Here is a 25,800-nt window from a genome sequence, read left to right on the forward strand (position 1 = left end):
TGGCGCCTACACCCAAAATAAATCCAAATTTAATTCTGCCTTTTCTGTGTCTGTCTCTTTCCTCCCCGAAAACTATATCCAATTAACAGTGGAAACTAACACTATTCTATCCATCCACTGCCATCAATTGAATCGTTATATGCCAGCGATAACTTTAACGCTTTCAGGCTCACAGGCGGCGGCATACATCCTGGGCATTCTTCCTTCCGTTTCAGGGGCTAATTTAGTGGAGTTTGCGCCACTCATTTGTCCATGAAACGGGGGCAGGGGCAGGGGCAGGAGCTCTCTGCGTGCTTCCCATGGGGCAGCCGCACTCGACAACAACAGTTGGCATTGTCCCACACACACGCACACAGACACATCCTTTGGGATGCTGCCGCTGCTCTGCTCGCTCCTCTACCTCTAATGAAGCGCAAATGTTGATGTAAAAATTTAATTTAGTTCGTAACCTACACAGGCACGCATAGGGATAAGGATGTGCTGTAAGAAGTCCTAGAGGATGAGCCTCTATTGCTATGGAATGTCCAAATGTTTATGCATCCGAGTGGCCGAAACGCGTGTCCTGTTTGCTGTTTACCTTCAAATGTGTGCGTGACATGGACCCATGGGTTATGTACTCGTATATGTTATGTGTATGTTTATGTGGCATGCGTCCTGTGCATCCTTTGCCATACATGTTACGTATTCGCACACACAAAAATAAAATAATAAAGGATGATGATGATGCCACCACGTACATGTATTAAAAACAAAGCGGAGCCAAACACACAGCAGTGGCAGTGGCAGTAGGAACAGCGCCAGAGAAAACGCTGACAAGCAAAGGCTTCGACGAAGGCTTTGGCCTCCAGTCCCCCTACCCCATCATGGACGTTGAGTATCATAGAAGGAGGGAGATGGAGGGAGCTCAAGCTCCATCACAAAGCAAAGCTAACAAACTGTGAGGGCGGGCAGGCGACTGGCAGTGGCATTAGGGGCATAGTGGGGCATAGTGGGGCATAGTGGGACATAGTGGAGCACGAGAGACCAGCCACCGGAATGGCAGTGGATGCAGGGAATGGGTAGTTGGTGGGGTACATTGGATGGGCATGGTATTCCGCATGGAGTGGAAAGGTATCCGTCGCCATGGAGTGGAATGGAATGGAATGGAAGCGCCGCGGTGTTACACAGACATTCAATGTCGCTGGCACGGCAGAGGTGCAAGTGCCAGCCAGCAGCAGAAACAACAGCGGCAACGGCAGTGTCTCGGAATTGCTTGGAAAGTGGCAAAGAATATTAAGGGGAATATTTGAAGCGAGCTGCGATAAGCAGAAGACAATGCTTAGGTCTATAAGAGATGGAAATCCTCGTGGGAGGCAGATGGGCGTGCCTTAGGTTTTTGTAATGTAAAGCTCAAATTTGATACCCATTTTTTAGTAAATATGAATGCAAATACTAATAAGAACATTGTTATCAAGGCATACGTGCTGCGACATTGAAATACTCGTCAAAAATCTCCGAAGGACACCTTAGACGAGTCTCTGACCTTGGCTTTAAATTTTCTTATGAACTTTCATCAAGGAAATATTAATTTTCATTCGAATTCCCATTACCTACTGAACCAATGTGCCTTTCAGGGGCAGCGAAACGACAGGCAGGCAAAAACTAACAAACGACATTGGCGACGGCGAACAGCGAACGGTGGACGCGGGCACACACACAGATCGTACACCGTCGGCAAAAAGGATATAGAGAAGCATAAACATAGTAGTTGCGGGGGTTGAAAGTTCCTGCCCCCTACACCCCGCGCTACACCCAACCCCTCCTTCTTAACCTCTGCTGCTTACCCCACCGCCCCGCTCTGCTCGCTGGTAGCTCCACTTGTTTATGGCTTTGTTTGCACTTTTGTTTATGGGTGTACATTTTAAACGCTATGTGCACCTGCTCTTCAGGCGCACACGGCCATGGTTACGGCTCCTACATGGCTATGGTTCACTCTTCCACTCCCAATCCCACTCTCCCTTTCTCTCTCGCTCTTTCTGTCTGTGTGTCATGTGTGTGACCGTTCCGTGACTTGTGTTCATGCCACAAATGAAAGGCTCCAGCTATGGCTACAGCTACAGCCAGCAAGCAGTTCCTGTCACGCTGACATTTGCAGTGATTTTAAGCGTCCATCAAAATGCGAAAAGGCAGCACACTGTTTGACATTTAATTGTTGCACATTGTTGTCGTTTGCTTGGTCTGCCTCATGCTACATCAACAGTAAAGAGCCCAGAGTGGAGAACCTCTGGCAGTCAGAGTCTCCGGGAGTACAGTGGAAAACCTCGGTCATTCCGCAGTTGAAAGACTCCGCATTTGGGAGGAGTCTGGCAGTAACTGGGTGTAGTCCTGGATTTAGAAGCTGCCTCTTGGTCATTGTTTTTGTTGATGTTTCCAAGGTGCGGCGTGTGGCGTGTGGCGAGCGGCTGCTGTGGCGGACCCCAAAATTAAGCACGGGCCAAAAGCCATAAAAAAACCAAAGTCATGTGCTTTATTATACATTCAACGGCATTGCGGCAAAAAGATTATACTCTCACTCTCACACGGACATAAACACGCATCTAAACACACACACACGCAGACAGAAGAGGCACAGCTACAGATACAGCTGCAAATGTAGACCCACAGATATATCCCAAGCCACAAATACAGGTGTATCTCTTTTTCGGTGAGTGTGTTTTCGGAATGGGAAACAGAGCGTGACTCTGTTGATTTCTTCCGTCTCCTCAAAGCACAAGAAAAGGAAATTTGTTTAGGGAATAGAAAAGTGTTTCATGGGAAAATTAAGTGAAAATGTACATACATATGTATGTACATGCAGCAACAAATGGTAGCACAACACCCGAACATGACTGTCAGTTTGCTGAAGAAGAACACAAATAAATAAAGGAACGAATTTTTTGGGAATCATTTGCCAAGGAAAAGGATTTCCTTGGAGAAACATTTCTTAAACAAATGAAAGTGGGTTAAAAAGAGAAATATGTAAATGTCCAAGCCATGTGCTTATGCGAATTAGTAAATTGTGGGCTAAAATAAATAACTAAAAAAAAAGAGAGACATATCAGATGAAGATGAATAAAAAACGAGAAGGGACGTGTGAGACGCTTCTTACGCGTCACAACTTTTATACCCGGCACTCAGTACTACATCTGCACTTTAGCGGTTATTTGTCAAATTTTACATTTTTTCTTCATCTGTCATCTACATCAACAACACTGCTCACGCCAACACGCTCCTTTAGCTCGCCACCCTCCCCTATAGACACACACTGCAGAGTCGCGGCAGAGGCAGAGGCAGAGAAGTGTCAGGGGCAGAGGCCATAAACAGCGCGAAGCAGAGTGTGAATGCTGCGGGACGGGGTGGGTTTGGCCACTGCAAATTAATTTCTTCATTGTGGCTATAATAATGATCCAATCGTATTCTAATTTGGTGATCTGATAGATATGGTCATTCGTTTTCTGCTATCTTCAAAATGGTCGATTTGGAAGGTTTTCGCCCTTTTGCAGAGGCGGAAGGGGCGTGGCTCATTTTTGAAATACACTTGTAACAGTGTGAGCAAACAGAAGTATGGATGCAAAATTTTGTGGCTCTAGCTCTTATAGTCTCTGAGATCCAGGCGCTCATAAGGACGGACGGACAGACAGACAGACAGACATAGTCTCGGCTATTGATGCTGATCAAGAATATATCTCAAAAAAGAAAATATTTTTACAAATATTTAAAACGAAAACTTGCCTCCAAAAAATATTATCATTGAGATTAAGAGAGTACCCAGCACTGGATTAAATAAAGCGAACGAAAATAGAGAGTAAAACAACTCCCAGAGAAGTTAAATGATGGAAAACAGTGAAATAAATGCTCCCAAAGAGGATAACGGATTGAAAATTAGCTGGCAGTACTTATTGTACTTAAAGAATAAATTGAACAACTAGTTGAAAGAAAAGTTAAAAAAAACCCTTAATTAAATCTGTACTATACTAAAATTTGTAGAAAAGGAATTTCGAATTTTGTAAATTGAATCTACTTCTTTAATAAGTAATTTGTATTCTTTTCAACAAATACTCCCAACAGTAGTCATTCAATAAAAGCTTTTAATACAACTCCGAATTCTATAAATAACAAAGTGTTCAAGCTGCAACATAAATTATTAAGGGCTTTATTTAGTATTTACTTTGCACCGTAAAAGTTTCTCTAAATTAATAATTACTAACCGGGCCAAAACTTGTCGTTAAACTTTGATATCTCCTAGGACTCTGCTTTAAAGTTACTCCTTCTAAAACTAAACAAGTTCAGGCTGACATGAATGATGCATAAATATATAAATTTCTAAAATTTATAATTTAAAGTAGATGTTTGTCTCTGAGATTTTCCTTTTTCCTAGTCCCATCAACAGTTTTGTACAAATTTTGGCCCCACAAAACATTTCCTATGTGGCTCAACTCCGTCGTCTCACCTTTTGGCCTTTTTCAAGCTGCTGCAGAGATCTATGTCCTTCTATCCTACCTTTTGGGGAAAAAAAGGAGAAGTAAAACTAAAACTTGGACAAACTTTTACACGTATGTGTTTTTTGGAGGTGAGGGGCAAACGTTTTGTGGTTTTCCGAATGTGTTTTTCTTCTGCGGAAAATCTGTCTCCACCCCATTTTCCACTCTGGCTCTCTGTCTCTTCCTCTGTCTCCCGCTCGCTCGCTTCTAATTTTCCAACTGTCACAAGAGATGGCTTTTCCAAGCCCCCTGCCCTTACCTTTTCCAACTAACCGTACGCTGACCATTTTCTAATGGCCTTTTCGTGGTCAAGCATTTAAGCGTACCCTCTGCCCTGCCTCACCTTTGACCCTCTCTCTCTCTCACTCTCTCTCTCTCTCTCTCTCTCTCTCACTCTCGGTGTGTCACTTTTGGTTTACTTTTGGTGCAACCGCAAAAGTCCACACACACCCAGCTACAGATATACAGATACATATGTATCTCTGGATATGTATACACACCTTTTGCTGACCATTTCGCACACGATGTTGCGGTCGTGTTGACATTTTAAATGCCTTTTCATTGCTATACCGCTCGTTCGTTTCGTTTCGTTTTGCTGCCTGCCACCGACGGACTGTACCGCCTGCTCGTTATCCTGCCTGCCTGCCCCTCGTTATGCTTATGTGCTGCCTGCCTCTCGTTATGCCCCTGTGCTATACCCCTTAGGCGCTAATTTCATTTCATTTGCGCTTTAAATGCCACAAAATTTCATTCGACATTGGATTTAATAGTGCGGTATGACCTTTGACATCAAGTTGAGGCCATTTTGGGGTTTTGATTTTCAGTGGAGAATGTGTGCAAAGGGGTATGCAGCGGTGTTAGAGGACAACTAAAGCAAGAAAATTCGATTTGGATGCGCTTTAAACAACTTTTTTACGTTTACAAATAAAACAAAACTTTATTTAACGCACTTTGATTGCTTAGATCACTATTAATATTATCCGTTTGAGTATTTGCCACACACAAGTTTCCAGCAACTATCTGGCCAGCTAATGACACCACAGCGATACTTAAAGCAAGTCTAAAGCCACCGTGAGCCCCACTCTTCCATTACAGGAAAGTCCCGCCCCGCCTGACTGTTCCAGCTGCCTCTCTGTGGCAAAAACTTTTTCCTCACAAATACAAAATATTTTCCATATTAGTTTTAGAGAGAAAATAGAAAATGGAAAACTCTACGCTCACTCGTTCTCTAGAGGAGCTTCTTGTGTGTGCGTGTTTGTCCTTTGGTTTTTCTGCTTTTTAGTGCTGGCATTAATTAAATGTTCATTTTCGCAAAGAAAATCTCCATCTGTGTTTTCTAGTTTTTCGGCAGTTTATCCGCAGTTTGGGGACAGCACTTCTGGGGGCTTGAAAGAAGAGGGATCTCTGGCTGTGGCAGGGTCGGGTTTGTGGCAATTAAAATGAAATTTAACCCACACTCGGCGAAGCTTTTTGAAAGTAATTAAAAAATATCACGTATACGGCGCATGGGTCCCTCCAGGGGACAATCGGTACAAGGTTATAATTATAGGCGGAAAGCACCAAAGGAAGGTGGCAGAAAGGGTATATTCGATTTATGTAGATCCATGACCTTATCTGCTTTGGGAAAACAAAAGATAATTATTATTGGGTCATAATTATGGCCAGAAATAAAGCATATAGGAAGATCTCTCCCAGTGTGGCCAACAATAGTAATTAAATTCGTTCCATCTCTATCCTTTGTCATCTTTCTGTTTTGCAGAGTGGCTGGGCAGCACTTTCTATCTCTCCCGGCACAGATTTTTACTCTTCACAGCGTTTTATGCCGAGGTATTCTCATGTCGATGCCCGTGTGTCTGCACTTAAACGCTTCGACTGGCATTTCTCTTGACTTCTCTGCCTTTTTTTTAAGGATAATGGATAATGGATGATTGGCAAAGAAGCACGCAGCACACGCACACGCATTTCAGTGGCATTTCCAGGGGGCATTTACAGGACATTGATTCATTAGTCAAGGAATCTCTGACCCTCTCTCTCCCTCATGCTCTTGGTCAGTGGAAACTTCTTCCCCTCGAGTGAGCAAACGAATTTGTGCAATTATCGGATGTTCAAACAATTAAATCATTTATACATTTGATTGATTTTCATGCCACTCACATACACACACCCACACACACACAGTCGAATGAAGCATTAGCGAATGCCCCATGGAAATTTGTGTGTGTGAAATTTTCGAAATGTTTTCCAATAAAACTGTCTGACAAATTTACCCGAGCTGTCATTTATGCGAGGAAAAACTAGCAAATAATCAAATAAACTCTGTCTGGCAGAAAGAGCGAGGCAAATTCGTGATTCGTGCAAATATTTCATGGAAAATTCTGTGGAAATTGTAAAACTGTAATCAGGCGCCCCAAAAATATGTGTGCGATGCGTGATGAAGGGCCTGGCCTGGCCTGGCCTGTCTGCAACAGCCAAAAGTGTCCTTAATGACAAAACTTTTGCAAATCACTAAAGCATTTTATTTGCCACAAGACGCACAAGACACATATGTATCTGGATGGGGATGGGGCTTTTCACCCTCAAAATCACATCCTGAGCGCTCTCAAAAAAACATTTCATCTCTTGGGAGAAAACTCGTTTCATTGCATTAAAATTAACATTTGCAGTGAGCGTGCGAGCGAGGGACGAACGTGTTGCCAGGACAACTTCCTGTTGACTGCAAGCAAGCCTCACGGAAAAACACAAAAGGCAGGCAAAAGCCACATTGCGCATACGACGAGTATGACGCACAAAGGAAGGAAGCAAGCTCCTTCCTGCAGCAGCAGCTACACACTTTTGTAGCTAAATCAGTTAGTAACATTCACTGCCATCAGTTACCAAGATTCCACCTTGCCATCCCGCAACCCGCTGGCAAAAACTTCCATTTACCTGGCCATCAAAATTTAATTACAAGCAGCACCGGCAAGAAATTTGCAGTTTTCATAATTAAAAGTTTTTTTTTTGTATTTATTTTTATTTTTGGCCATGGCATGGCAGCATCCGCCTAACATTCCACCCCGCTCCGCCCGCGATCTAATAAAAGAACGAAATTTTCAGCAACAGCAACATCAGCAGAAAATTGGTTTGACATTTTCGAGTTCATTTCCACGGCCAGACTCCCGACTTCCACTTCCCCCCGCTGCATGGCACTGCACTCTGCTGCTAATAAATAAATTATAATTTCAATAAGGTTTTTGCAGTGGGAAAACTAATTTCCCTCCACCTCTCGTAACAGTACACCTCTCCTCCACCGTAAGGGCAGAGGCAGCGGCAGGGGCAACAGACGGTAGTCCGCCTTCATAGTTGGGCGTTTTAGTTCTTGTTGGAAGTTTTGTTGCTGCTGCTGTTGTTTTTATTGCTGCTGTTATTCCGTTTTATAATTTATTTTTGTTGCTGTTATTTTAGTGGCACTGTTGACTTTTCCATTTCATAAAAGCGGGTCAAAAAGTGCCAACGAATTTTTTAGAATTTTCACCTGAGACAATATATTCTGTGCTTTTTATGAGATTTTCATGAGAACTAAGAGCTACTTTGGGAGAGGGTTATGTATGATTTTTCGGGCTCTATACATTTGCTTTAATTATCTTTTGTTGATAATGCTAAAAGAGACTTTTACTGATGTAGAAAGGAGCGATTAGACGCCATAACTGCATCGTTTCCGAAAGATTTCATCGCTGAAATTTCATACTATAGTAGGTCATAATTTAAATTAGGTTTTCACTATGTTAAGTTTTCATAACATTTAATTATAAGTACACATATCATGCCAGATTACAAATATAATTCTATAATATGAAAAGTATTTTTTTATTATGCAAATTGCATTTAATCTTTGAACATTATAACCATTGTTTGACATACTTTTCAACGGGTTTTACCTTAAGTTTTTATATCTATTCCTCTGGTAATCTCAAGAGCAATGTTACACCTTTAAAGCTGCCACAGGAGCACCACTGAGTAAGTATCTTTTATTACCCGGTAATCGAAGAGTAAATAAGGTATATTGTATTTGTGCGAATAATGGTTGTACATATGTAACGCACAGAAGGAAACGTTTCCGACCCCATAAAGTATATATATTCTTGATCAGCATCAATAGACGAGTCGATAGAGCCATGTCTGTCTGTCCGTCCGTCCGTCTGCCCGTCTGTCCGTCTTGTTTGTCGGCTAGTTCTCAGAGACTATAAGAGCTAGAGACACCAAATTTTGGCTCCAGACTGCTGTATGCTCACACTGAAACCAGTGTATTTCAAAAATGAGCCCTTCCCCTTTCCTACAGTTTTGAAGATAAAAGAAAACTAAAAACGCCATTCCGTAGGGAATGACCTTATTTATCAGATCACCAAATTGGGATCCGATTGGATCATTATTATAGCCACAATGAAGAAATTAATTTCCAGTGGCTAAACCCACCCCGTCCAGCAGCTTTTGTTGTTTTTTTTCACATTCTCTCATTCACACTCTGCTTCTGCATTGTGCGGCCGCTTCCTCTGCCGCGTCTCTGCCTCTAGTAGTCTGCAGTGTGTGGGTGTAGGAGAGGGGGCGAGATAAAGGAGCGTGTTGGCGTGAGAAGTGTTGTAGATGTAGATGACAGCTGAAGAAAAATTGTAAAATTTGACAAAAAACCGCTAAAGTGCAGATGTAGTACTGAGTGCCGGGTATAAAAGTTGTGACGCGTAAGAAGCGTCTCACACGTCCCTTCTCGTTGTTCTTGCAAACTCTCCCTGTTAACATATCCCCGTACATATTCGCTTCTCGTTTTGATATATTTTTCGTTGAAAGTTTAAGTTTTTGTTTATGTACGCACAGCTTTTTCTTCGTCTATTTTTTGGGTGTTTGGGTTTGGTGTTGGGGGGTTAGTTATATTTGCTTAACAAAATGATTCTAATGTTGCCTTTAAGGCTTTAAGCCGCCCCCTGCAAAGCCCCGCCTGCACAATGAAGATCTCAAGTGCAACACCCAGTAGACATGTGTACATGGTGCATGATGCATGCTTCATGATACTGCCCCTGCAGCCGCTCTCCGTTCCTCTGCTGTACTTTCTACTTCGCCTCTGCACTTTCCTTTGGCTACTGCACCTCTCCACTCCTCTGCTGTTTTATCCACCCTCACCTCTCTCTCTCCTTTATCTCTTCACTTCCTTAACTCCCTGCCTTTCCCCCTTACTCGCTCTGTAGCTTTACTCTTAGCTCCACAAACCACAAACAAGCAGCTTAGCGCCCAAGTACAAGCTACAAGTCAAGCAGTCGCCAGCAGACATTCAGCCAGCCAGCAGCTGAGGCTGAGGCTCCCAAAGCTTCATCTGCATGCAACACACACACACACACCCATAAGGAAAGGATATGCACATACATACATACATATGTCTGCGACTGTGTGCAATTGCAGTTTCAGGTCATGGACAAAATGGCGACGCCTACGCAGCGGCAGTGGCAGAAGCAGCAACGGCAGCGGCGGCAGTTGCAAGAAGAGAAAAATATGCGAGAATTGTGATGTTGAGAGGAAAAACGCGAACGAAGCGCTTCTACACACACACACAAAGCCAGAGACACATCGCAAATTGTGCCACACATGCCACATGCTACCATGTCCAGGCCTTTTGGCAAATGGCCAGCCAGCCAGCCAGCCCCACGTATGTGTTTGCCTGTGTGTATTTGTGTGCCTGACAATAATCCAAAAGTTTTACAAGCAAAACGAGAGACCATTACATGTGCAGAAAAGGCCTGGGCCGACTCCAGAGCCGATTCAGAGTTGGTTCAGAGTCGGTCCAGAGACAGAAACAGAAACCACTTGCAAGCAATTTTCATCAGCGAGATGCGAGGTTTTTCCTACTACTTTTGCCCCTCTTCATTGCCCTTCTCCACTTTTTCCTGCCGCTGACAGCTGTGCAGCGTGTGGATTTCACTGGCATGACCGCACCACATCAACAGCCAACCACCGCACTGCCGCCGCACCACCGACAGTCGACAGTCGCCGGCGACTAACAAAAGTTTTTCGTTCCTTTTTTTTTGGGTGTGTGCGGAGTCCAGGAGTCTGGGATTATGGGAGTCGCTGGCAGCAGGCAGAAGGCAGGTTCATTGTCTATGGCAGACGACGCCACAAAAGGTAAACGATTTGGAGACGACTCCCACACGATCTACCATACATACAGCTATGTACATGTATGTATATGTGTATGGTAAGGCCATGCAAAAATCCTCATGCTCCAATGGGGAGTGCTTACCATAAAACTTGGCCAAAAAGCTCGCTAGCTCGCTCGGACGCATAGAAAAATATGATGCAAAAAAACAACAAACAAAATGTTGAAAAAAGTTTGCACTTTTACACTTCACAGTACAATGGCAGAGCCACGCCCCCCCTTGGACACTGGACTGGGCTCTGGTCAGCCCAGCCTTCTTTTCGTTTGGGTGTTAATAAATTTAAAGTTTGTTTTAGTCGAAGCGGCACTCTGCACTCTGCTCTCCACTGGGCTCTACACTTTCCACTGGCATTTTCCCTGCTGCTTTTCCTCTCTGCTCGTAGCTGACACATAAAACAGAAAACTTTCTTTTAAACGTTGCATGGATTGTTATTTCGGGTTGTTTCCTGGCAAAAACAGGAATAGCAGCATCAGCAGAGCCAGAAAAAATATCTAGAGAATCGTTTAACAGTCTGTGCCACACTTTTCGGACCCAGGGACATTTATACGGTTTGTTTTGAAGTTTTGCTTTTCTGCTGCACACGCACAGACACAGATAGAAAGAATATTCATCCATCAGTAGTACACAAAGGCTGTGAGGGATAGCTGTGGTGTGGAGAGGGTAGAGATTGGAGTGGATTGGACAGATGATGGGATCTAAGCACGACAGAAAGAGCTGCTGCAGATGTAGATGGACATTGATTGCGACATTTTTAATTAGCTGAAAGGAAAACGTGAATATGCGGGAGATAGGAATAGGAGGGGTAGGGATGGAAGTTTCAGTGATTCATTTTGTAACACTAGAAATTACCTGTGTACAGAGATTTTTTGGGGAGAGATTTGAGGTGGTTTGCAGTGGTTGATGCAGATGTGAAGCTTCATCGTACCAGCTATTCGTTTTCTTTGTAATGAAGTAAGTATTCAATATTGGATATCGATTAAAATCTACTGACGTTCGATGACTCAAATCATAACCAAGCTAGAAGCTAGACTCTCTTTCTCCCAATAAACAACCTTCAGTTTTCTTGAATTGTTTGTTTATTTATTGTTCATTTATTTCCATTCTATTCGATTCTTTAAGTACATGCAATAATTCCACACCAAATCTTTTTCTTTGCCTTTCAAATATAAATTAAAATATAATATGATGTCTACAACTATGATAATTGTAATTTCATTTGAAACAAGTGCAGCAGCAGGCACAACATTTACTGTGTTTTATTAATTGTGTTATTGTATTAGAAGGTGCCTTGGGATTACAGACCTACATACATAGACAGACTGCTCCATGAATAATACTTAAAACCTTAAGCTTTAAATCAATTCATTATTGATTCAGTTTTATTTGAATTTCCTGGTGTTTGTCCGAAGTTTTATTTGCACTTTTGCTGTTTGTCATTTGTTGCATTTGGTTAACAATTGTTCCAAAAGAGTTGTCCCAATTTTATGTTTTTTTTTCTACATTGTATATTCTATTCGGAAACTCTCTATGCTCTAAACTACATTGAAAGCCGTTTAAACTTTGTTGTCTTTTAAATTCATAAACCACAAGCCAGAAGCCTTAAGCGTGTTGCTCTATTCCTTAACTTGGTGATTCAATAAGTGGGTCTAAAGCCATTGCGTTGCGACAGCACAGAATCGGGACTTTTCAGCTCCATGGCCAGCTTGTAGCCCAATTCGGGACGACGATCGCGACCCTCAGCCATGGCCTTGACCTGTGGGAAAGTAGGCGAAAAATAAAGAAAAAGGGTTAGTGATTTGAAAAGGGATCTAAAATACTTTTGGTAACGAATCATTTATTTTACATTTACATATTATTGGAGTTCTTGGGGTGTTTGCATTTTATGTAGTATAGTTTGGAGTGTTTCATTCATGATGTGAATTGATATTCAGTTAGACTTTATCTATCCCCAATTTCCCTCCCATGCCTTGCCTCACCTCAGCTGTGTGTACAATGACTCCATCGCTGGTGACCACCTTCTCCTTGGTGTGCTCAATGTCATGGAAATCTGTGCCGCGACAGCAATCGTCTATCAAAACGGTGCGATAGCCAGCCGAAAGGGCATCCACAGCGGTGGCACCCACACACACATCATAGGCAAGGCCGCACACATAGATATCGGTAGCGCCCTTCATCTTTAGCTGCGCATTCAGCGTGGTGTCCGACAGTTTCTTGTTGTCCCAGAAAACAGAGTACGAGTCCACCTCCGGGTTGGTGCCCTTGTACACCTTGATGCCGTGATCCACTACCTTGAGGTCCTTGTGCAGCTCGGCGCCCCACGAGTCCTGAACGCAGTGGCGTGGCCAGAGGCGTTGCTTCATGGGTGGAGGACCGGCAAAGATGACCGTATCGAAGACCTGAGCGGAATCGGCATCAAGCTAAAAGGACACGGGAAATGACAGCACATCCTTTCCAATTTCAATCTGCTGGCTCGTTGACAGGACTTACCGCCGAGGACTCGTCCATGGCCCGCATTTTGACATTATCAATAAATGAAACATGATCGCTGGGATGCCAGTCCAATGAATAGAAAACGGCATCAAAGTCCACGGTATCCAAGAGTTTGTTAATGGGCTCCAGTATCTACAGACAGAGGGGAGAGAGAGAGGAGGAAAAGCGGTGTGGCAAAGCGGTCATTGGATTATCTTCAAGATGGCAGTAAAGTCACGACTCGAGTCGCACTCTCTCTATCCCTCGACAAAGAGAGCAAGACACAGTCCATAAAGCGACAACGAGACGGAAGTGCGTGTTATTAATTTTGACAAATTTTCATGTGCCGCAGTGGGCGTGGCAGGGGAATCACGAGGCACTGGGGCCAATGTCAGTTGCCAGATGGGAAGAAGGCGACGACATCCGGCGTGTGTCGCAGTCGCGGATGCGACTTAAGTAAAGCATATCCGCTTCCGCTTTGCCGTGCACTCAAGGAGGAGGAGGAGGAGGTGGAGAAGGAGAAGGAGAAGGAGGAGCCTGCCTGCCATCCCATGCCCACGTCTCCTCGTGGCCGCAATATCTGGTATTGAGGTCTGACATGCAGAGGTCCTGCCTTATCCCTTATCCTCTCCATCATCTCTGGGACTGCTGCTCCGGCTGCGGCAATGACTTTGCCTCTCATCTCGTGCCCTGGCTGCTGGCTGCTTCATTTTCATTTCTTGTTACGCTTTTTCTTCACTTATTTTATTTTTTATGTGCCTCCCGCCTCTCCACCTGGAAAGCCCCGAAGGATAAGCCAGAGCTGCTGGCTGCTGGAGCTGCTGGGGCTGCTGGGGCTGCTGGCCACGTAGCTGCCAGAACTCCCGCGCTCCCTACCAGCACTCCACTGTAAGTCTTTCTGTCCTTATCCTCTCACCTCATGTCCTTGCTGCTGTGCACTGCAATTACTTATATCCAAGGAACCACTTATAAAATCATTTTGTACATCAACAATGAGGAACGCGTTCACCGGTCGCACAATCTGCCAGAAAATGGAAAGAAGAGGGAGGGAGAAGACACGTAAGTATCACGAGAAAAAGAGCGAGACAGTGGTTAGAGCAAGAGGCCAACCCAAAAAATGAAAGAAAAGCAACAACAGAAAATGAAAGAAAATTGTAAGAAAAATTGTATATGAACCCCAGAGATGACGGCAGCCGAACAAGGGACATCCCATGAATGCCCCAAAGTATGGAGTCTACACACCACCCCCCACCCACCACCACAAACATGAAAAGCTAAAAAGAAAATTTGTATACATACATAATGGGGGGAGGACACTGCATTAGTGTGTGTATTAGAGGGTGTGCCTCTGTGTGTGTGCGTGTGTCTGCTGATGAGCTTTTGGTTTTTTTTTCGTGTGCGCCCTGCGTTATAAATGCGTTTTAAATGAAGTAAAAGCCAGTCAAAAAAGCGAAGGAAATAAGAAGAAAAAAAAATGAAAAGAAGAAAACGAAAGTTCTAAAAAGGTTTGCTAGGATTAGCAAAACGAATGGAGAATGCACTGCAAGAAGGGAAGTTAAAGTTGCGACGCTTCCTGCAGCAGCGCTCATCGGTTGGCCTTTCGAAATGACTTCATGAAGGAGGCATTTATCCTTCGATTACTCTTCGAGCAGCTGTCAAGCACCTCCAGATAACCAGCATATCCTATGGCTGCATAGAGCATCTAAATTTCTATCACAGACAGAGCGAAAAGATACAGCAAAACAGCCACAACAGACAGATAGACGGACACACGCGAGAGACACGCGAGACACACGAGAAGGAGAAGCAGCAGCTCGTTAGGTTGTCATTGCTATCTTTTGACTGGCAGCAGGAGCAGGAGTAGCTGGATACGAGGGGGGGATAGAGGTGAAGGAGCAGCATCATCAGCAGTAGTCGCACGAGTGGCAATGGCAGTGGCAGCACTGCCAGAGCCGCACGAGAGGCCTCAGACGCAGACGCATCCTCGCCCCACACCACAGTCATCGAGTGGCGGGAGCTGCTGTGCTGTGTGGCGTCTGTGGCTCACAGTAAGCTGATTATGTTCGAGCATATTTAAAATTAGTGAAGCGCTTTTAATTTGTTATTTATGTGCACGCTGATTATGAATGATTATGATCTATGGGCGCAGGCACACAGAGAGAGCGAGGGGGAGAGCGATGCAGGAGGCACTGGCTGCTGCTGCTCCTGCTCCTGCAGGACTGGCTGCTGCTCATGCTGCTGCTGCTGCAGCTTTAGCGTCCTTTGATTTGTGTTGTTTCGTCTGGCAGGCATTTAAAATATGTCATCCAGCTAAATGCCTTAAAGCGGTGGCAACGTGAGAGGCTGCAGGCACAGACAGTGGCAGAGTGCACCTCCACGCAGCGGCGAGAGCAGCAGCAACAACAGCCTGTGGCAGGGGCAGACACCCGCTTAAGCAGTTGATGATTTATCACCAGTCGCACAGTTGCCACTGGGATGCGATGGGCTTGGCTAGGATTGGAGGCGATGTGCAACCGCTTTAGGACGCCGGCGTTGCGGCGTGCGGCGTGTGGCGAGACCGAGACCGAGAGGCACCGCCCGAAGGAAGTGATTTACATTTACATAGCGAACATTCTCAACATTTTGAGAATAGTTTTCCAGCAGGCAAAGGCAGCAGTTGGAGCAGCAGCGGTAGCAGGATGCAGGTTGGCATGATGGCAGCAGGATAGAGGATAGTGCAGCCAAGATAATAGCCGGATCAAGGTAGTTAATGTATCAATTTAGCCAAAGTTTCCCATCCAGCCACCAGACGTTGCATGCAGTGCATGTGTGTGTGTGTGTATTTGTGTGTGTGTGTGTAGATGCAATCTGAGCATCTCCATGGCGGAGTAAGTGAAAGGAAGTGTTGGGTAATTTGGGTTCAGGGAGTGGTCCTACAGAAGATTAAATGCTTAGGATAGTCAAAGAGGAGCCAAGAGAGTAGGAAAGACAGTGGCAAAAGAGAGCAGGAATAACGGAATAGGCAGAGTGTGAAAAGAGAGAAATGGAGTTGCAGGTACATATGTGGCAAGTGGAAGGATGCATTTAGGGATTTCATATGACGATAGCTAAGGGGCATGGCTACTCTCTGTGATGTATGATGCAATAGCTGGAGGATAAGTAAACTAGCAGTAAAATAAGCACCAACTAATGAACAATTTTCTGTACAATTTTCTGTACAATTTTCTGTACAATTTTCTTTCTACCTTTTATGCCACTGCAACTGACATTCCACTCTAAGCTGTCAGAACTTGAGGTTTAGGCATATTTTGTGGCAATAATCAACATTAAACATCAAACTCTGAACTCTGAACTTTGAACTCTAAACTCCACTCCAGCATTCAAAATCCTTTGCTGTTCGCTTAAAACTTTAGACCGGCAACCTCAGATTGTTGTTGAAGTCTAACCAATATTCAGATTCAGAGACCCGAGGCGCTTCGTCTACAAATCAAAATCAAAATCAAAACTATCTAATGCAAAGTGCAATCCACCTCCCCCCACAATTAAGACACATAAACATTAGAAGGGGGAGCACTTGAGGCAAACACATAAGAAAAGCCACAAAATGTTGCTACATCCCCAACCCTGCCCTGCCCTAGCTTATACCTCAAGAAATCAAGGATTTTGGGTCCATCCAATTATGAGGCAAGGCATCTGCTGCAGATGTGATGGAACCCCATAAACCCCAGAGCTATAGCAGAGCTCTTCCCTCTGCCTGTCTGCCCTGCCCATCATTTAACATCATCGTTGTGCCAGGGCAAAACTTTGGCAAATTAACACGCGCCTCAGCCTCAGTTTTGGCCCCAGCCTCAGCCTCAATCTCCACTGCTTGACCTCTGGGCTTTTGTTTGCCCCACCTCTTAAGATCAACATCTTAATTTAAAGTTGAAACTATGAATCTTTGATGAAAATGCTCACAGAAAATCAGGCGAATCGAGGGGCAGATTTAGACAGAAGAACACAGAAAGCACAGAACTTTCCCAGAAAATGTGTTACACTTAAATTAATTATTGAAAAGCCAGAGGATGGACTACGAGGAGTACGTGGAGTCTCTGTATATTTGTATGCTCTTGGTGGCAACCACAACGACCACACTTTTGGTTCGCGGTTTGTTCTGCCAGAGCAGAGATGGCAAAAAGGATGGAGAAAGGGTTTCTGGTTCTGGCTGCCACTGCCACCTTTCTCTGCCAGCCGCAAAGAAATCTTAAATTCAAATTACACTTTCAACCCGCAAAAACAAAGGCCAGAAGTAGTCGTCGAAGACGAAGCAGTCCCATAGATAGGAAATAAGTTTTTCCGTCTAGCGTCTTTTTGGCAAATAAATTTCCTACCGAACCTCCAGGCAGCCCCCTGCCATGTGCCTTCGCCATGCCCCATGTGTGTGTGTGTGTGTGTGTGTGCCTGGCGAGGCAGACAAACTGTCAAAGTGTTCGGCGTATGATGCCAAAAAAAGTTGCCAAAGTGACGACGCGATACGACGGACCGAGTAGGCGAGCGATACCACGACGAATCGAAATGAAATTCAACTTCGTATTGAAGTATGTGCCAAAAAGGCAAACGGGGCTCGAGACTCGCAGACCCGGGGACCCCGAGACACCAGGACACACCCACATGTGTGGCAGTGGCTGTGGCAGGAGTAGACATGTGGGGCAGGTGCTAAAGCAATTTCCGTTCTGAAATTGTTGCATAAGTTGGTGGCAGCAGACAGCAGAGACGAGACTTTCCCCCCACCCCCATTCAACTCTACCAATCTGTAAACCCTTGGATACGTATATATTTTGGCATAGGCAGCTACAGACACAGTCCTCATCGTCCTGACAGTTTTGTGGATTTGCGGGATGCATAAAGGGAGGCAGAGACATGGGACAGGGTTCTGTGTGTCCTGGGCCTGACAGTTGCCTGGAAAATTACATTATACAATTTATGCGGCTGCTAGAACACAGACTCGACTTCGATGGTAGACCCTTTTGAAAGGTGGAAATTGCAGCACCACCCCAGCCGCTAAAAGAAATGAAAACCCAACTATAAATAAGCGTGGAAAACTTGTCGAAGGGAGGGAAAACTTGTTGGTGGTGGGAAGGGAAGACTGAAACTTATGGCCAATATGGAAATTGTTTTGCTGTTGAGTTGATTTCTGTTAAGTCGAATGTTTGAAAAGGTTCTTTGGCATACTTCTGATGGGCTTCCTCTGTGTGTCTGTGGCTGTGCCTGTCTCTGACAGAGCTTGGGAATCGCTGCTGGGATTGGATATTCTTCCTAAAGGAGAGAGTCTAAGAGTGAGATTTGTTGCAATAAATATGAAAGAAATACTGATAAGCTCCCCTAACCTATAGAGTATTTACTTGGCTCTAATCGGTATGTACCAGCGGCTCTTCCATGCTCACTAGAGCACCAGAGCCGCGTTTATATATGGCCAAAATGATTTAAGAATTCCCCTAATCGGGCCATTTATCTTTCCCAACTGCAAACTGCCTGCCAGTGTCCACTTTTCGGCATTTCAGAATAAAAAATGTCAAAAGCAGCGAAAATTTGCCCGCATAACAAATGGCCAGGGCAGAGAAATTTTTGGTCAATTTACATTTGACATTTGGTACAAAAATTGGTGGCCGCGTCTGGACCCATACTTAACCTATAATTTTCTACACACTTTTCAACTTGTTCGGGTGAGAAAGAGGGAGATAGAGAGAGGCAAGCTGAGAAATGGCGACTCATTTTTCAATAAACGTCTCCATTCAAGCTAAAACCAACTCGCCGAAATGGTTGGTCAGTAAATCAATGAATCTTTCGGATGGGAGTCTCCTCCTGGGCCATGCCCACCTTTAATTTTCTCTCACACTCGCCGCAGACTTCAGTCACCTCCTCTGTCGCTTTTTGGGACTTGTTTCCCCTTCCTTCTCTCGCTTTTTGGTGCTGCCCTCCCGAGGCTGCCTCCTCTGCTTATCCACCGCCACCTCCCCTCATTTTTTGCCCATTTTTCTCTCACTCGTTTTCGGTGCTCTTCCTCTCTACTTTCTGTTCATTTCCGGTGACATTTTTTTGCTGTTCTTTTTTTTTGTGGGGAGAGGAGGAGGTATGTTATAAGTCATTAACTTTCTAAATAATCGCCGCAGCGTGTCAACTTTGGTCGTTAAACTTTCATCAGTCGACTGGCGAGAGGTGAGGCTGCTGCTGCTGCTGTCTGGGGAAAAGAGCCAGAGAGGGAGAGAGAGCCACAGACCCCACATAGCCCCAGAGATGGGTCAGTGGAAATTAAGCTTAGGGGAGAGGGAAGGGAAAAACTAAGCGAAATTTATAGCAAGATATTATTTTCCGCTTGCTGAGCAGAGAAGTTGCATGGGCGAAGACTTTTTGGCAAAATACAAGGAGTCTGCCTCCTGCCTTCTGCCCCCTCCTGCTGCTGCTGCCCCACTCATCTTTCTTCGCTGCTGCCACGCGGTGTTGGTGCGTAACAAAGCAAAGAGAAAATGCCTCACAAAATGAAGACATTATAAAGAAGCACATAGTATATGTGCCACATATATCTGTGGCAAGATTAACGGCAGACATTGTAAGACACTTAAAGCTGTTGCAGAGAGATTTTTGAGAGAGGCAATGGCAATGGCAACAGGGAGCAGGCAGGGAGGTTCAATGAACTATATGATGATGTGATATGATGTATGTGGCATGCCACACACACAGACACACACTCACACACTCTGCTGGCAGCCATAAAGGGACCTCGAGCTCCCCACAGGTGTGTCGAGGAGGCCATAAATTTATTATACACGAAATAAAAGCAGTTTAAACAAAATGAAATATTTACGAAAAAAGAAAACCCACAACAGGGAGGCAAGCAGAAAGGAGTCTGGACGAAAAGGGAATCTCTCCTGCTTAAAGTCAATTGATTGAAGGAGCAAAGTTGCAGAACAAAAGAAATAGACTCGCATTAAGTAAAGTGTCCAGCCCGACAAAGCAGGGGGAAAGCTCAAAGAGAGGTTTATTAACGTGTGCCCCACGCCTCGTGCCTTTTTGTCAATTAATTATTTAGGTATATGTGTGATATAGAAAAGGACAGCCAGCCAGCAGCCCAGACCCAGCCTTAGCCGCAGGACACTGTCTGAAGGTTTTGTGCCCTGGTCCCTGTCCCTCATCAAAAAACGTTCGCCGAAACCGCAGCATTTCACGCCTCAGGGCACAGTCGCTCACTCTCTCTGCCACTCTCTCATTCTCCCACTCTCTTTCCCCCACTCTTTTCTTGGAAAATGGGAAAACCACTGAAGCACTCAGAGATGGAAACCCCACTGTAGTAGCAGGAGGCTCTGTGCATTTTCTGCACATTTAAGCACATAAATTAAGCATTCTACACAAATAAATACACACACAATAAAACCATCAAGCGGTGCCCTACGCCTCCTCTCCCGACCCGCGTCATATTGAATTATGTTTATAAATCAAAATTTTACCTTTTTTTCGAAGGGCTGGTGAGGGGGGGACTCATTGAAACAGAAATTCTGGACACGCGCGGAAGTCATTGGGGCACAGGGCGAACAGGCACACAGACAGACAGACAGACATTTTGCTTTCGGTTATTATTATTATTTCCATAAATTTGCCTTTCATTTCCGTTTCCCGTCGAACACACTTCAATCGAAATGGAGGGAATAAAATGTGCAGTGCACACAGATACAGCTACAGACATAGATGAAGGACATACATATGTACATATGTATGTATGGAGCCGCAATTGCTGCCACCAAATCCAAATGATTTATGGCGTTAATGTTCTATTTATGCGTTTATTTAATTTTCCACACAGTTATACGTCTGCTCTGTCTGTCTGTCTGCTGCCAAAAACTTCCATCCACATAATGCCAAGCGCCAAAAACCTCTACCCATGCTCCTGCACCTCCTTTTCCACTCGTCTATCAGTTGATTTGTTTATTATGCAAATTTTTCGGGGCTTGTTTTTCCTCTCGTTTCCACGCAAACATTAAACTGCAAAATTACCATTTATGCAATTCATGCGGAAATACAAACAAAAGTCAATTTTGTGGGGCAGGCAGTATTTTTCTCCTTTTTTTCTCTGCTTTTTTTTCCAAAAAACTGCCACTGCTAAGGGCGGGTGGGAGGAGCTGTCAATTTTTTAAGTGTTGCCCGTTATTACAATATCAGCTGCCGGGGAAGATTTTCATTCGCATCCTGTGCCGAAGCTTGCGTTCGTTTTTTTCATTTTTTATGCGTTAATAAATTTTTTATACAATATTACACAATTTGTGGGGGAGGCTCGAAAGAGACTGGTGGTTTATTGTGGGCGGGGTAAATGGCATATCAGAAAAATACATGTATACGTGGATGAAGAAGAACAAAAAATAATATTATTATTTTTTCTCGTTTCGTGAAATAATTTGTCGCGTGTGACAGACGTGAGAGTCGGGGAAAATCGGCTCAACAGGCAGTCAGCACACACACACAGCGTACACACAATGCGTATAAGTAATAATTTTGTATGGTGGAAAAAATGCAAGCGAAAATAAAGGGCGGCGCTGTGGGTGGGTGGCAGGACATCAAAGTTGACATTTTTGAATGGCAAATGGGATAAATAAGGATATGGTTTTTGACGGTTAACCCACAATGCAATGCTGCGGGAAAGGATTTTTCAGAACTTAAATACATTTGTTTGGAAAAGATCAAATTTAAAAAGAACTTTAATGGACAAACTATAAATATATAAATTTATTTAAGAGTCAACAAGAGTGTTCTGTATGTTTAATAAATTCCAAAAAGTTCTCAGACATTTTTCAAATCGAAATCAATATTTTCTTAGTCGAAAGATGTGCCCCAGAATCAAAGCTTTCCCATATTTAATATTTCTTTGATGCGCTCAAAAGTCTTTCAAGTATTTTAAGTCCTCCAATCCTCAACTTTTGCCACAGATAAAAACCTAAAAAATAGACTTTTTTGCATTCCCCTAATAAACTTTGATTTCTTACAAATGGAAAGTGGGAAACTTCGCTACGGTTTCAAGTAGCTTAAAGTTGTCCAAGTCCCGGGCCAGGCCTTTCTGCAGTAGCAGAAGCCCCAACAAATAAAGAAGTCGCCGCTCTCGCAAATTGTTGTACCCCCATCACGTACGCAATTTTATGGCAGTGACTGTGGCAGAACAAAGTTGTATGAAGCAAAACGAAATAAAGAAGAAAACCAGCTGGAAATGGAAATGTAGATGAAGAGATGTAGATGTGGGGAAAAAAGTCATAGACTACAATAAAATTATTTGAAAAATTTGCCTGCCCTTTGCTGCTTTTTTTAATATCCAAATAACTTCTTGAATGCAGTCTCGTCTCGGGCTCTGGCTTAGACATTTTTCTAGCACTTTCCCACCCGATATTTCCCCGCTTTCCAAACATATTTTTTCCTTCCTCCCTTGCCTTACATTTTGCTTTGCCGAGTGTTCTGTGGCATTTTATTTGTCACGCATTTTTATCACTTTACGTGCGGCGTCTGGGCAGCGTGTGTTTTGGGTTTGGGTTTTTGAGTGGGGAATTTGTGGCAGCAGCAGCAGAGGCAACAGCAGCAGCGGTCCCGGGCATCAGATTATCACATTTGCATACGCTGCTGCCTCTGCTACATCCGCACAGCCACGGCTCTGCCTCTGCTGCTGCCACTGACTGGCAGCAGTCGCAGTGGCAGTGGAAGCCGCCACGCCGCCTGACGATGATGATGTGGATGCCAAACACGAATTGCGGAATGGAAATGCTGGGCAATGGGAATGGGCATGGAAATGGATGTGGAAATGGAAATGATGATGAAAGCAATCCCCCCATGACGTGTGACATTCGCTGTAAGCGACATTTTGCACATCCCCCAACCAACCGAAAAGCGGTGGGGTGCGGGGCTGAGGGTAAGAAGCCGCCTCTGATCAGGATTGAATTACACACACAATCCGAGTACTCGGCCACTTTGATTGCAAAATTTTAGCCCCATGTGAGTGCCGTGCCCAGGCACTCCCTTGCTCTCTGCCTCTCTGCCTCTCTCCTGCTCTTCGTGTGTGTCCCAGCGTGCGTGTGTGGGTGGTATTGGTATTGGTATTGGTATTGGTCTGATGTCTGTGTGTTTGCATGTGTGTGTGTGGTGTGGTGTGGCTGTCGGGAAACATGTTGACAAATATTTTATTATCACATTTTTTATGATTTTACGAGTCCCCGGATATGAATCACTGAATAATCACAGCCAAAAACGTTAGCCGCAACAACAAAAATTCATAAATAGTGTAAAAAGAGTATGGGAGGGAATGAGAGCAGGGGAAGGAGAAAAGAGCGATGGGACAGGAGATAGCATAACAGAATGGAGAAGCAGTGATTGAGAAACAGAAAGAGGAATGGGAGATGGAGAACTGCAGCTGGAAGAGAGATGGGAACAGAAAGTAAAAGCAGATCAAATGCTGAATGCTCTTAGCAGTTAGTATGAAAGATCTAAGAATAGAAAGCATATCAGATATCAGAACAACCACCAGCAAAGAGATAGAATGACCTGCCTCCAGCAGAGAGAGAACTTAGCACAGCAAAAGGGGAAGCAGAAAAAAGTATTATAAACTGTACCAAAAGATTATATGTGCTTACCGTTTTAATCCATTGATTCCAACAGAATTTAAACTCCTCCCTATCGATATACCCATCCTCGTTCGTATCGAATACTGCGAATATCTGCTCGAGGCGCTCCGGTGGCACATCGTATATGTGTCCCTTGTCGTTGCGGAACAACGCGCGACAGATTACCGAAAATTCAGTGAGATTCAGGCGGTCATCGCTGTCAGTGGGAGGAGAGAAAGAGAGAAAAGGCAAAAGGCATTTGAGATAAGAGTTCAAAAGGTTAACAGAAAGTTTGGGTAATTAATGGCAGCGTAGAGGGAGGAGTATAAGGGGTGTGTGTAAGTTGCGGAATACTTTCAGAATTATTCGATTTTTTGTGTGTCTTTTGTTGAGGCCAAAGCGATGCTAAAGAACATTTGGAAACCATTCTGGCTGAGTTCTTTTTTATCAGTTCATCTCTTTTTACAACTTCTTTATAGTTCATATTGAACTGTATAAATTAGAATCATTGAACTTATCCTTCTTACTATTTTTTGTTTTTGTGTTATGGCTTACAATTACACTGCTTATTCAGAATTCAACTATAATTTTTCTTGTTTAAAAGGTTTTCCTTAATTTTTCTTATATTTTTCCCCTCCCGATTTCCCTTTTACACATTTTATATTTTTCATGTTCAACTTTCATTTTTTATCACATTTTCCCACTTTTGCTGGTAGATTTATTATTTCCCGCATTTGCATTTATTGATTTGCTGTTTGTAAAACATTTTAAAATGTCAATTAGAATTAATTCATTTCCATTTATAGTCGAGTTTGTTCTGGTTATGGCCCCTGGCTTAGGGCGAACCCTTTTAGAGTTTTAATCAAATAAATTTACATTTTTTTCATGTGGTTTCTGTGGTGTGCAAACCACTCTAAAACTCGGAGAGAGAGAGAGTGCAGTGCGTTAATTCGTTTAATTTCAGGGGAATTTATTTGGTTTTAACACGGATTATTTTCATTGAATTTTTTAATTTTTGTTTGTTTTTTGTTGTTGTTTATTATGGAATTTGTTGCATTTTACTGAATGTTTATTCGGGATTTTTGCCTGCATTTTCTGGAATATTTATTTGCTGCTTTTTTGCTGAATTTTTTTTTTTAATAGCAATTTACTTTGCGGTTGTCTGTAAAATAATATTTTATATTTATATTATAAAGGTAATTATATAATTTTGCGCACACAAAAAGAAAGTTAAACTTTGTCGAATTATATAATTTAAAAGAATAATTCATGAATAAAGGACAGCATAGCCATAGCTCATTTCCACAGATGAATATTCGATTATTTGTTGATGTAATTATGCGCCAGAGGGAGTCCCAAAGGGTGGCTCAAGCACTGATGAATATTCGATCGGTTTTTAGTTGTATTTTGTGTTATAATTTAAAGGGTTTTACCATCACTGGCACTATACGTACCCATCCTTGTCGAATGCCGTGAAACAGGCATCCATTGCTGAACCGTTTGAATCCTCGATGACAATTGGCGGTGTAGGTGAGTCCATAACGATGTGATGCCTCGCTCTTGCCTCACTCAGTTGAGAGTGTCTGCTCTGTGTGTGTGTGTGTGTGTGGCACTCACTAATGAGGAGCTTCTCCTGCTCTGCAACGTTGAAGTAAAACCATCAATAATAACAAACACACATAGAAGATACACACTCAAACAGGAGGGGGGACACTGTCTGCTGCCTTTGTCTCTCTCCCACTGGGTTTTAGCCCCGCTCCGGTCGAACGCTTTTCAGCTACTGAAAACCTCGCGCGTTCGCCTCAGAGTTTTTCTCTGCCTTCGTTTTCAATGGCCATAGATTTATCGAATTAACAAAACGACCCGCCTCCCACATTCGTCATGGCAACGACGTCATCTTGTGGTTTAGTTTTTTTATTTATTTGATTTTCATCAGTGTAGAGGCACACCCACAGTCCACACCCACATCTGATTCCACACTTGAGGTTCTCGTTTCCATTTCCACACAATAGTTTTGTGTGTGGCACAACCCGCTTTTGTGGCAGGCAACACAGCACCCGCAGACGATTACCT

At 43.7% G+C, this 25,800-nt stretch overlaps 1 protein-coding gene across 3 annotated transcripts; it reads right to left on the reverse strand.

Moving 5' to 3' along the window:
* Window positions 1–11,760: 11,760 nt before the first annotated feature.
* LOC117899724 (nicotinamidase) lies at window positions 11,761–25,496 on the reverse strand. 3 transcript variants are annotated; one of them, XM_034809967.1, is made up of 7 exons: window positions 25,422–25,496; window positions 25,182–25,365; window positions 23,758–23,944; window positions 14,061–14,165; window positions 13,163–13,297; window positions 12,652–13,092; window positions 11,763–12,428 (listed from the first exon to the last, which is right to left on the reverse strand). In XM_034809967.1, the coding sequence occupies exons 2-7, from the start codon at window positions 25,265–25,267 to the stop codon at window positions 12,309–12,311; spliced, it is 1,074 nt and encodes a 357-aa protein (XP_034665858.1). In that variant the 5' UTR covers window positions 25,268–25,365; window positions 25,422–25,496; the 3' UTR covers window positions 11,763–12,308. The 3 variants fall into 3 exon arrangements, with proteins under 3 accessions (XP_034665859.1, XP_034665858.1, XP_034665857.1); XM_034809966.1 differs by having other exon boundaries at window positions 25,182–25,470; XM_034809968.1 differs by lacking the exon at window positions 14,061–14,165 and having other exon boundaries at window positions 11,761–12,428; window positions 25,182–25,475.
* Between the last annotated feature and the right edge of the window lie 304 nt (window positions 25,497–25,800).

Source organism: Drosophila subobscura, chromosome O (genome assembly GCF_008121235.1).
Source record: "Drosophila subobscura isolate 14011-0131.10 chromosome O, UCBerk_Dsub_1.0, whole genome shotgun sequence".
Lineage (NCBI taxonomy): Eukaryota > Metazoa > Arthropoda > Insecta > Diptera > Drosophilidae > Drosophila > Drosophila subobscura.